Source organism: Euleptes europaea, chromosome 11 (assembly GCF_029931775.1).
Source record: "Euleptes europaea isolate rEulEur1 chromosome 11, rEulEur1.hap1, whole genome shotgun sequence".
NCBI lineage: Eukaryota > Metazoa > Chordata > Lepidosauria > Squamata > Sphaerodactylidae > Euleptes > Euleptes europaea.
The window spans coordinates 79,941,915-79,954,732 of record NC_079322.1 but is presented as its reverse complement, the minus strand read 5'-3'; the positions used below and the strand labels follow the sequence as shown (position 1 = coordinate 79,954,732).

General features: G+C 63.5%; 1 protein-coding gene across 1 annotated transcript; it reads left to right on the top strand.

The window, feature by feature from the left end:
• Nucleotides 1-4,187: 4,187 nt before the first annotated feature.
• GBX1 (gastrulation brain homeobox 1) lies at nt 4,188-11,841 on the top strand. The gene is made up of 3 exons (XM_056857784.1): nt 4,188-4,654; nt 11,243-11,473; nt 11,517-11,841. Exons 1-3 carry the CDS (start codon nt 4,188-4,190, stop codon nt 11,839-11,841), a joined length of 1,023 nt encoding a protein of 340 aa, XP_056713762.1.
• Nucleotides 11,842-12,818: the final 977 nt, after the last annotated feature.

The window sequence follows — 12,818 nt, the reverse complement described above, 5'->3', positions numbered from 1 at the left end:
TTCGGGTTTGGGTTTATTGGGCCTGACTTTTTTGGGTAAATCCAGAATAAGCTGAATACCCATACTGGTAACTTTGTATTTCGGCTTTATTGCCAGGTCCATTATAGTCTATGGGGATATTTTGAAGCTCCTATGTAGGCATTTTTGGAAGTAGTCACCAAATTCACAGCATAGCTTCAAGGGACTCTCCTTGCATGAACCCCAAAGTTTGGTAAAGTTTGGGACAGGGGGTCCAATTTTATGGGTCTGGAAGGGGTCACCCTCCTCCTCCATAGAGAAGTATGGTAACATTTACAATGCTTCTCTATGGAGGAGGGGTTGACTCCTTCTGAACCCCATAAAATCAGACCCCCTGACCCAATCATCACCACACTTTGGGTTCATGCAAGGAGAGTGCCTTGAAGCTACCCTGAAAATTTGGGAACTCTACCTATAAAGATGCCTCCCCCAGAGCTCATTAAAAATTCCCATGGGGAAAAGCCTGGGAAAGGCCAAAGCCATCCCACTTCAGCATTTCTCCCAAGTTTTGGTATTCAGTAAAACCCTAACCCTAAACCCTACTGCCAAAATGGCTAATTGCTGGTTTACTTTCGGTTCAGGTTTATCGATGTGCCCAACCCTAACCCTTCAAGAACAAGCTGGGAGTTTTACACATGGAGCACCCGGCATGATTTGAAGCTCGCTCAGCGGGTGCAAGGGGGTCCCCAGTTGGGATCACGACCCTGGCGCAAGGTGGGAGGGCTTTTATTTCTCCCCCCCCCCCATGTGCTGTTTTTCTGTCAGGGAAGTGCACATGTACCTGCTACCCCTATGCCTGCAGTTCCCCAGTGGGGATCAACAGTATGGCCCACTTCTTACAACGACAAAGGCATGGAGGAGGCATGGGAGTCCCCTCCTTTGGTGCCATGGGCATGATCTGAACCGAGCCCCTACGTGCCCGCTCAGGCTGTTTCAGCCAACCAAGTGGGTGCTGCTTCCTTGGGCATCGTAGAGTTAAGCCCTGCGGGAGAGTTTGCAGCAGCCAAAAGTGGCTGAACCAGCATGCCCCCACACAGGCCTGAGTGACCCGCTGAAAGTCACGATGGGTAAAAGGTCCACATTCAGGCCCGCCCATCGTTTGACTGAGTGGCAAGACGACCAGACGAGACCCGTGATCTCAGCCACTTGGCAAGCTACAGTGCCAGAGGCGGCACCCACAGAAGGAACTAGTGCTCCCACACACAGCCACGAAGCTGGCAGGATCTGTAGAGGCCATCTAGTCCTACCTCCTGCCGCTCAATGTAGGAAACCCAAAGGTAGAGCCTCCCCAACAGGTGGCTGCCCAGCCTATGCCTCCAGGCCTCCTGCTAGAGAGACCCTTGGCAGGAGGCCTGCCCTCCTGTCAGTCAAGCCCTGGCCCTCTGCCACGGGTCAGCTCTGCAGGGTCTGGCCACGGCTCCCCCCCCCACCTCCTGCAACCCATCCGTCTTTCCTGCCCTCCCCTGAACCCGTTCCAGTTTGTCTACACCTTGCTCCAAACGCAGGGCCCAGAACGGCTGCTCCAGCCCTCCCTGCAGGGTGAGCAGGGGCCAGTCAAGACCACACCCCAGGATTCCACCACCTGGCTCACACTGAACTGCTAACTCGACTACCGCGGGGAGCTCCGCCAAACGCTGCTCTGAATTTGAGATATATTCTACCCGCAGCACAATCCACTACACTAGTAACCTGGTCAAAAAGACACACACACACACACACACACACACACACACACACAAAACCCATCCGGTTTTGTTCTGAATTCTCTGCCGATTTCAACTGACCACTGACTTTTTCTCAAGTGGTGCAACAGACTGGCCATTTCACAGACTGTTCCTGGATTCTCCTGCCCCACTCCCCCCCCCCTTTGCCCATTGTCTGGTGGCTCCCTTCCCCGTCTGCCAAGATTTCTCACCACTGGCGGGGGGGGGGTGGTGTTCTGGCAGGCATCCCCCGCAGGGGTCACCAGGCAGCACCGGAAACGGGCAGGCAGCCATTCACCCCTGGAGACCTGGACCCAATTCATTGTTTCGCACCGGTGGCGGTTGGGGGCGGGGTATAGCGGCCGGACAGGAAGAGAGAGGTGCGGGTTCAAATCCCCACTCTGCCCCCCTGCCCCCCTTCCCTCCGCACGCTCCTTTCCCACGTGGACGCACTGGGGGGCGAGGGGGCGCCTGCAGTGGCGACGGGAGCCCGGTGAGGGCTGAAGGGCTGGCCTCCGGACCCAGGCCCCGCCCGAGGCTGGCTGGGGTGGCCTCGGGGGGCCGGAGGGGTCTGCTCAGCCAGGTCTAGGCTGGGGGGGGGGGTTGCCACCGCCCCCCGTAGCAGCCGCCACAGCCAGAGTCAGCAGAGGGGCTCCGCGCCCGTCGCCCAGAGCGCCGCCAGACGGGCTCAGCCCCGCGGGCGCGCCGGTACCCCAGCGCCCCCCGCGCCTGGCCGTCGAGGCACCCCGCACCCCCTGGCCCGGCCCAGCCCGGGTGCTTCCTGCCGCTCACCAGCGGGCGAGGAGAAGGGCCCCGGAGCCCGGGGCCAGGGCCAAGGCGGGCAGGGCCAAGGCGGAGGCCGGGCTGCCATGCCGCCTCCGCCAGAGGGAAGAGCAAGCCCCGCCCCCGCGGGACAGCCGTCGAAGGCCCGGCAGAGGTCGGGGGGCCGCCCTGCCTGGACCCCACAAAGAGCCGCGGAGATGCGGGGGCGGCAGCCACGCGGTTGGCTTTAGGCGCTTTGAAGGCGCCGCTGCCGCCAGAGCTCCTGGAGCGGGGGGGGGGGCGCTTTCCGTTTGGAAAGGGGACTGGGTTTTGGGAGCCCGGGGAGCGGTGTCCCAAGGAGGGGTGCCCCAGGCGGGAAGTGAGGGACCCCCCCCCCCGGCTGGTTTCTGGCAAAGACTCTAGTCGCAGCTGGTGCCCGCACGCCCCCCCCCTCAGAACCCGGCGTGAGAAAAGGCTGGAGGGCGGTGAGAAGGAGGGGAAGAGAAGGGGCTGCAACAGGCTGGAGACCCTGTCCGACCCCCCCCCCTCCAGTCTGGGACACGGCTTAAGGGCAGCTGGACTCGCAGGGAGGCGCTCTTAGTGGCGGCTGGGACGTCAATCCAGGGTTCACGAGTAAAATCCGCACCAGAGCCCCCCCCCCCGCGCATCTGCCCCAGTGAGCCCAGCAGGAAGCCGCTCGGGGGTGGGTTCGTGTCCCCCTTCACGGCCAGCCTTGCCCTCCGCCCCTCGGACGAGGGGAGCGGGGTGGGATGCCAGGCCCCCGTGCTGGTCTGGAAGGAGAGGAAGGTCGGGGGGGGGGGGCTGGCGCTGTGGCCCCGCTCCGCCGGAGAAAGACGCCCCGGCAAGGCCGGCAAGGCCCGGCGGCGGACCCCTGGGCAGGAGAGGCGCTCCCTCTCAGGGCGGGGGCGGCCCCCGCGGTCCCCTGGAGGGACGTCCCAGGGGATGGGCGCTTGGGCCGCCCTCTGTCCGGCAGCGCTCTGGGGCCCTGGGCGGCCGCCCCCTCGGGGCTGTGCCGGCTGCTGGCGGGGCTGTGCGGGGTGGGCGCCCGCCTGGGAGCAGCTGGTCCCCCCCTGCCCCGGCCGGGCATTGGCCGTCATCAATCACGGGCCACAATGGCTGATGAGGCGGGCGGGGGCGGCGCCTTCCCAGGGGCCCCCCTGGGCCGCTCCAGTGGGAACCCGCCGCTGCTCCTGGCCGGGCCGCTGGGCGGGAAGGCGGGCGGGCCGCTCTGGGGGGAACTCAAGCGGAATTTGAGGAAGATGGATGAGCCCCGAGGCAGGGCGACACCCCGCCCCCGCCCCTCCCCCGCCCGCCCGCCCGCCCTGCCTGCCTGCCTGCCTGCCGCCCGCCCCCTCGCAGACCGCGCCAGCAGCCGGCGGAGCGCCGGGCCAGGCAGAGGGGAGCCCAGCCCAGGCGGGCGGCGGCGGGGCGCGGCGCGGCTGGCGGGCGGGCGGGCGGGCTGGCCGGCCGGCTGGCCCACTCCCCCGAAGGCAGCGCTCCGCCGGGCTCCCAGGAAGGGAGGGCGCGACCCGCCGCCGGGCAGCGCTCCTCTGGGCGCTGAGGCTGGAGCCCACCACGCCCGCCGCTGCCGCAACCGGCGCGGAGCCTGGCGCCCTGCAGCGGGGCCGGGGCCGGGGGGCCGGCCAGTAGGTGCCGTCGGGCCCCCGGGGGCGGAGGGCGGCCATGCAGAGACCGACGGGGCAGGGGGCCGCCTTCTCCATTGACGCGCTGATCGGGCACTCCCCGCCGGCTCCCCGCTCGGGCCCCCTGCTCTACACCGGCTACCCGATGTTCATGCCCTACCGGCCGCTGGTGCTGCCCCACGGGCCGCTGCAGACGGCCGCCGGCCTCCCGCCGCTGGCGCCGCTGGCCTCCTTCGCCGGACGCCTGACCAACTCCTTCTGCGCCAGCCTGGGCCAGGCCGTCCCGTCCATGGTGGCCCTCACCACCGCCCTGCCCAGCTTCGGCGAGGCCCCCGACGGCTTCTACCCGCCGCAAGAGCTGCCCGCCGCCGCCGGCCGCAGCAGCACCGAGCCGCCCTGCCGCCGCCGGAGCGCCGCCGAAGCCCTGGAGACCGAGCAGCTGCCCGCCGGCCGAGACAAGAGCCCCCCGCAGCCGCCCCTCCACTTCCCGGAGCCCTTCCCCCACCTGGAAGGTAGGCAGGAGAGGCGCCGGGGAGACCCCGCGGGCAGTGGGCGGACGGGCCAGGCCCCGGCCAAGAGCGCGCCGCCCCGCCGGCCCCCGGGAGGAAAGCGGCCGCCCGCCAGGGGCCTCGGCCGCTAGGCGCCCTCCCGCAGGAGAAGCAGGCGGCCGCCCACCGGGAGTTGGCGAAAGTTTTCTCTGCTGGGCAAAGTTTCCTTCCTTCCTTCCTTCCTTCCTTCGTTTCTTCGTTCCTTCCCGCCCGGGAGCGACGGCTGAGCCACGGGGGGGGGGGGGGTGGAGGGAAGCGCCCTCCTCTCGGGCTGCCCAGGAGCCTCCAGGGGGTTGCCCCCCCCCCCTCGCCAACGCCTTCGCAGCACACTCCGATCCGGAAGGGTCAGCTCCGGGCCAGGGGGGTTCAGCCTCTTCTGAAGACGCGGGTGTGTGGGCTGGTGGGGGTGAAGGGTCGCTCTGGATCCTCCCCCGACCTCCGCAGCCGGCCAAAGCCGGGCGGGAGGGCCAACTTTGCTCGGAGGGCGGCGGCGGCAGCGCGGGGTCCTTCCCTGCCCCGGGCCCCTGCCTCGGGTCCTTTCCACACAGCGCCGGGCTGGGGCCGCCCCGCAGCAGGACCCGGGCGCCTGTTTCCCCTTTGCCGGGAGTGTCGGTGTGAGCTGCTCCCCACTAATGGGAGTGGAACCGGGCCAAGGGGCCCAGCAGCAGGCCGGGGGTCCAGCCCCACAGGTCAAGCCCGGACTGGCGGCGGATCTGTCCATGGTGCTAGGAGCCCGCCGGGCAGGGCTAGCGGGGGTGGGGTGGGGGACGCCTGGCCGCGGTCCACGGCCTGGGTCCCGGGAGGGAGAGAGGAAGGAAGGAAGGAAGGAAGGAAGGAAGGAAGGAAGCCAGCCAGCCAGCCAGCCAGCCAGCCAGCCAGCCAGCCAGCCAGCCAGCCCCCGGAGGAGGAGGAGGCGCTCCCTGGGGCTGGCCGGGGACTTCGGGGGCGCAGAGGCGGTGAGCTGGTGGTCGCGGATAGGCTGCTCCGGCTGGCCTTGGAGCTTGAGTGTTGCCAGCCAGCCGCTGGGGGCAAGGTCCCGTTCCCGCGGCGATGGGCTTCAGCCCCACCAGTGCGAGGAAGCCGCTGGTCCCCCCGCAGGTCAGGCCCCATGGGGGGAGGAGAGCTCTGCCTGCGGGTGGCCGGCCCGGGCGGGGCTCGGAGTCGGGATTCGGGTCCGCCGGCCGCGGCCCGGGGGAGGGGGGGAGGGGAGCCTTGGCCTGGCAGGACCCGGCCTGCCCCCTGGCTCGCCCTGTGTGCCAGCCGCAGCAGGCGACGGAAGGGACGCGGGCCTCTCCGCCAGGCCGGCAGCTCCCGGACCTCCCTCCTGGAGGGCAGCTCGGCAGGCCCTGCCGCTCCTCAGACCGGGCCCGGTGTGGAGGGGGCAGGCGTCCATTCATTGGGCCCGAGGCGGGCCGGGTGTCCCGCGGGGGAAGGGAGGGCGTCCTGCTGCCGGGCAGGCGACTGGGCATCAGGTGCTGGGCGGTGGGGGAGTCTCCAAGCAGCTTACAATCGTATTCTCTCACCACCACCACCCCAACAGGCACCTTGTGAGGTGGGTGGGGATGGGAGAGTTGAGAGAGAACGGTGACTGGCCCCAGGTCACCCAGCTGTCTTCTTGTGGAGGAGGGGGGAATCGAACCCCGTCCCCCAGATTAGAGTCGGCTGCTCCTAACCACGACACCACGCTAGCTCTCAGACGGAATTAATTTTATTACCTTTATATCCCGCCCTCCCCAGCAAAGAGCCGGGATTACAGCGGCTCACAACACAAGATCATATCCTATTAAAAGTGTTCATTAATAAAACTAGCCCCATGAAATATCAGAAATATCATTCTCAAGCATTTGGCGCTCTTATTGCGGCAAAGAAGACGCAGCGAGCCCCTCCTCAGTCAGAGCCCCCCACCGCACCCCCCAATACATTTCAGCTGACAAGAGCATGAAAAGGAGGGGGAGGCTGGGGAGGGCAGCGTTGATGGAGAAAACAGTAGCTGACTTCAACCATAAGCCTGATGGAATAGCTCCCAGCGGGATCCCCTAAGGTCTCCTTGGAGAGGCTATTCCACCGGACAGGGGCCAGGGCAGAAAAGGTCCTTCCCCGGTCGAGGTCAGCGGGACTCTCTTTGGGGCAGGGACCACCAGGAGATTGTTATTCGCGGAACCAAGTGTTATCTGGGGGACAGACCAGGAGAAGGTGATGTGCCGAACTCCCGCTGGGTCTCTGGCCTTGGTGCCCCCAGGCCCACGGCCTCACTGCGCCGCCCCCCGGCTCACAGCAGCAAGAGCAGCATCGGAAGCCGCCCTCCCTGGCGCCTTCCTCAGCAAGGGTGGGCTCCGGCACCGCGGCCGCCACCAGGCCCTCTGCAGCCCACCCTGGGGCCTGGTGAGTGCCGGGCGTGCCGCCTTCGCCGATGTCCCTCTCTCGCTTTCTGTGTGCAGGGCAGGATCAGGTCCTGGTGCCTAGGACTGGGCTACTTCTGTAGCAGGGCCAGGGAGGGCAGGGGAGGGGGCTCAGAGCCCTCTTCCGGAGCCCCCTCCGGGATGCGTCACTTCCCATGGCACCATCCCCCCCCGCCATCCCCCCCACCATCCCCTGCCTCTCCCTCGCCCGAGGGCTGAAGCGTCCAGAGGTCGGAGCAAGCGGGACTTTGTCAAGCCAGTGAACAGGGTGGGGGCCTTTCTCGTGGGAAGAAGCTTAATCTCCGTTCGACCCCAGCTGCCCCCCTCCCGGGTGTCTCCAGTTAAAAAGAACGCCAACAGCAGCTCTGGGGGTGGGGTGGGGAGAGGCCCTCGGCCTGAGCCCCATCCTGAGCTTGATGCACCGGTCGGCTGCAGGAAGATCCCCATGAGGCCGTCCAAGCGAGACCTGTCTCCCCTGGGGAAGAACGACCCCCACCTGGGGGGGGGCAGGGTCCCTGCGGTGCAAGCCCGCCTCTTCCTCTGCCTGCCCTCCTCCTGGGCCTGCCGGGGACTCTCGCTCGAGCGGCAGCTCCACTACCAGGCGGGATTCGCAGATGCCAGAGTGCCCCCCTCCCACCTAGCCGCTTTGCCCCGGGAGAGAAACGGGCCCAGGGGGTGTGTAGCCCTGAAAGAGGTCTCTGCTGTAGGGCTGGCTAAGGCTCTGCCCCGAGAGGGATGCTGTGGACGCCCGTCATGGGGGCTTGCCCCTCTGTGTGTGTGTGGGGGGGGCCCTTCCCTCCAGAGCAAGTCCTTTTCATGCAGATGAGAAGCCGCCTCCAGGATGGCGCAAATCTGCAGTGCTGCATGGCGGGGAGCGGGCGGGGGGGGGGGACACACACACACTCAGGAGTTAGAAAAGGGGAGAAAAGTTCTGAGCGGGGGAAAGAGAGAACGGTGCCATTCCGAGCGGCTGGAGCAGAGAGGTTCGCTTTGACAGACCTCCTGAAGCCATGGGGATGGGGGGGAATGGGATCCCTCCCCCTTTTCCAGAAAAAAGTGGAAATTTGGGGGGAAATTTAAACATATGAAATACTTACCTCCCTATCAAGCCTAAATTATTATTATTATTTTTACTGATTTGACAACATAAAACGCATCAGTTATAACTTAGCGTAAAGAATTGTACTATCTGGCATATTTATGGAATTTAAAAATATAAGAAAAATTGAAAGTATACCCAGTACTTGAGAAAGAGTTGCTGCACCCTTTACTACCAAAGCAGACCTGTGATTAATTTTTGCCATCTGAGAGAAAGGAAAAAATAAAAGTAGAAAGGTACACATTCTATAGTAAACAAAAGAGTGTACTATTTGGGCTGAAACTCTCTCATAGAATCAAGGACTATCAGCATATTGGGATATTAAGTTAAATTTGATAAAACTGAAAATACTGAACTCTTTAATAATGTATTACTAAACACCTTATAGCATATTAATTGTTGCCAAAATTATTTACATTAAAACAAAAAAGTTGAAAGTGAGGTATATGTTCACAGCATTATGCTGACTGATGCCACACAGTCTTATATAAAAATTGTCTTACTGCGCATTTGGAGCTAATCTCTGTCTTTAGTTTCACTCATTGCAAAAGGAGGGGGGAACCACAGGAGTATTCTCCAAAAGTTCCCATTTTTTCCACTGGAAAGTTCTCAGGCTTTGCCAGTTGATACATGTTGAGTGTGAAAAACCTTGCCTTAAGAAGCATTTAACTTATTCTTACTTAAAAATTCATAGGAATTGTTTTTTAAAAAGTATTCCCCAAATTTTCCCAGTCTTTCTATTGAAAAATAGAAATACACAACCTCCCCCAAATCTTCCCCAGGAGTTCCCATTTCTAGTCTGGTGTAAAGGACTTATTGGGGGGGGGGGGCTGTCCAGACCTTTAGAAAATTGCTATCCAGTTCCTGGGTGGCCTTGGGCCTATATATATATATATATATATATATATATATATATATATATATATATATATATATATATATATATATATATATATATATATATATATATATATATATATATATATATCTCTCTCTCTCTCTCTCTCTCTCTCTCTCTCTCTCTCTCTCTCTCTCTCTCAGCCTAATCTACCTCACAGGGCTGTTGTGAGGATACAATAGGGGGAGCAGACCATGTTTGCCACCGTGAGCTCTTTGAGGGAGGGGCAGGATTAGCTAACGAATAAGAAGGAAGATTGTGGCAAGGTCAGTACTCGCCAATGAGATATACATTGTCGAAGGCTTTCACGGTCAGAGTTCATTGGTTCTTGTAGGTTATCCGGGCTGTGTAACCGTGGTCTTGGAATTTTCTTTCCTGACGTTTCGCCAGCAACTGTGGCAGGCATCTTCAGAGTAGTAACACTGAAGGAGAGACACTGTCCTTGAGGGTTCTACTCTGAAGATGCCTGCCACAGTTGCTGGCGAAACGTCAGGAAAGAAAATTCCAAGACCACGGTTACACAGCCCGGATAACCTACAAGAACCAATGAGATATACATTCCCCGTGAAAAACCTGCGGGTGGAGCAGGGCTGCGGGGGGGGGGGGCTCTCCGGCCGTAGCCCCCGGATTCCCTCCCCCCCCCACACACACACAAATACCTCTTCAGTCTCACCCCTGCCCGTGACCTGGCTGTCTGCAAACCTCCTTTCGGCCACTAGGGGCTGCCCTGCAGCAGACAACTGAATGGGGCGCTGGTGTGGGAGGGGGCGCCGCAGGCCAGCCAGGGGAGGGGCGAGGGGGCGGGCTCTGAGCGGCAGGCCAGTAAGGGTGGGCTCCGCTCTCATCCTGGCACAGAGTGTCGCCGCAGGCGAAAGGAAAGCTCAAAGTTTTCACTGTGGGGTGTGTGTGTGGGAGGGGGAGCTGTGGGGAAGGGGGCCGGTGTCGCCTGGCTCGGGCGGCAGTCGGCCGCGGAAACCCTGCAGTGGCCCCGCCTTCCTCTGAGCTCCTCAAGAGGAAGGGAAGCGTCGCCCTTGAACCGAAGGATGGGTGCCGGCGACGAGCCTCCTTCTCCGACCTTCCAGCGTCTGCCGCTCACCCCGCGCCTGCTTGGCTGGGCCCGGGCGGCAGCTGCGGGGGGTGGGGGGTGCTGAGCCTGAAGAGGCGGCGGCCCTTCCCGGAGGCTCCGTCGGCCGCCTGGTGCGCCTTCGCGCTCCTCCCATTTTTCCTGCATTGGGGGAATTGGGGGGGTGGGTGGGCTCTCAAGCAGGACCCGAGGTGCGCTCAGACCTGCCAAGTCTTCCCCAGGAGCAAAGCTACCTCTTCCAAGAGCAGGAGTCTGGTGGGGCCAAGTCCCTGAGGTCCGAGAGGGTGGGATGAGGCAGGCTCCCTCCTTCCCTTCCACCAGACAAGAAGCGGGGCAGAGCCCCACCTGGGCATTTTTTGCCGCCACGCCAGAAGGCAGATCGCAGCAGTCGAGCCGCGGGTGCAGCGGAGAGCGACCAAGATGATCAGGGGCCTGGAGACCGAGCCCCACGGGGAAAGGCGGAGGGAGCTGGGAATGTTTCCTCTGGAGGAGAGAAGGTTGGGGGGGGGGGCATGATTGCTCTCTTTAAGGATTTGAAGGGCTGTCACTTAGAGGAGGGGGGAGCAGAGGAGAGGACTTGTGGTTCCCAAACATTTTGAGTCATAGAGCACATTTCAGGATAGAAATTCATCACGGAGCACTAGGAGATGTTTCACGGAGCACCAAGGGCTCCACGGAGCACAGTTTGGGAACCGCTGCTCCAGGCTGATCCCGCATTGAGCAGGGGGTTGGTCTAGATGGCCTGTCTGACCCCTTCCAACTGTACGATTCTATGATCCTATGTTTGGAAGAGCAATTCACTCGAAGCGGAGGAACCTCCATGTTCAGAGGCAGTCTACCAGTGACTGGTGGGGGAGGCAGCGGTGTGGAAGGCCTGTTGCTTCATGCCCAGCCTGTGGGCCTCCAAGAAGCACCGGGCCGGTTTTTGTGGGGAAGGAAGGGGGCGCTGGACCGGATGGTCCCGGGATCGGCAGGGCGGCGAGGCGCGGCCTCCTCCGCTGCCCTCTGCTCCGCCGGGTCCCTGGCTGACCCCCCCTCTCTCTCCCCCCCCCCCCGTCGTGTGTCGGTCCGGCAGAGGGGAAGGCCTACAGCTCGGACGAGGAGAAGGCGGCCGAGGCGGCGGGCGGCAGCGAGCGCGACGACGACGACAGCTCGGCCGAGGCGGAGAGCGACGACGAGGCGGGCCCCGACGGGGCGGGCGGCGGCGGCGGCGGCGCGGCGGGCTCCCGGGCCAAGGCCCGGCGGGGCTCCGGCGGCGGCGAGGCGGGCGGCGGGGGGGCGTCGTCGGGGGGGGGCGCCTCCTCCTCCTCCTCCTCGGCCTCGGCGTCGGCCGGGGGGGGGCGCGGGGGGCAAGAGCCGGCGCCGGCGCACGGCCTTCACGAGCGAGCAGCTGCTGGAGCTGGAGAAGGAGTTCCACTGCAAGAAGTACCTGTCGCTGACGGAGCGCTCGCAGATCGCCGCCGCCCTCAAGCTGAGCGAGGTGCAGGTCAAGATCTGGTTCCAGAACCGGCGCGCCAAGTGGAAGCGCATCAAGGCCGGCAACGTGAGCGGCCGCGCCGGCGAGCCCGTCCGCAACCCCAAGATCGTCGTGCCCATCCCCGTCCACGTCAACCGCTTCGCCGTGCGCAGCCAGCACCAGCAGCTCGAGCAGGGCCAGCGGCCCTGACGCCTCACCCCCACCACCCCCGCCTGTATATACGCCCCCCCCCCCGCCGTCGGTGGTGTCTCTGGTGTCCCGTGCAGCCGTGTGTGACGCTCAATAAAGTTATTTTCTATGGACTTGGCGCGCCCCTCCTGAACGGCTCCCGGGGTGGGTGCGTGGGTGGGGGAGCCCTGCCGATGAAAGGGTGGCGGGAGGGAGGGGCTGCTGGAAGCCCGGCGGTGCTGGACACTGGCCCGGCCGCCGCAGCTCTGCTAGCTCCCTGCAAGGGTCGCTCTGCCAGCCCCGCTGCCCCCTCGCCAAGCCTCCACCCGCGCTGCCCATCACCACCCTGGACCCCTCCCTCAGCATTGCCCAGGGGCAACGCAGTATTCCGCATCACCTCACCTGCTCTCCTTTGGGAGCCCCGGGGCAGAGGTCCCTGCGCACACACCCCTCCCCCAGTAACCGAGCCTTGGAGGTCCCTGCTAGTGTCTGTTGCAGCCCCCCCCCCCAGCCAGCCCCTCACTGTTTGCAGGAAATGGGAGCACCCAAAGGCAGCTGTTCCTGCACGAACCCTAAATGCCTGCGGCTGTAGCTGGGCGGCGGGGGCGGGGAACGGGCTGGCTTTCTCCAGCAGGCCAGAGCAGCTGGGATGGGTGGATTTAAGGTCTACAAGTCGCCCCTGCCAATTCCAGGGTCCCGATCCAGCTGAGCCATCACAAGACGCTCTTCCATTCCTGCAGCAGCCTTGCACTGGATCGCTGCAGCCGCTCCTCGCCAGCCGGGAACACATCGAAGCACCCAGAGGCAGTGCTCAAAGTGGCGGCAAAGGTGCCTCCGTCAGACGCCTCTGGACGGGGTTAGGGTTAGTGCGTCCAGTGGGTCAGAGCAGAACTCCAAGGCTCTGTCTACGGCCACCTGGCCAGAACTGCCCGTCACACTACAGGGGCCCTGCGCAGTGACCAGGCGTGGCCCAGCAGCGCCCCCCTTCCACCTGCTCC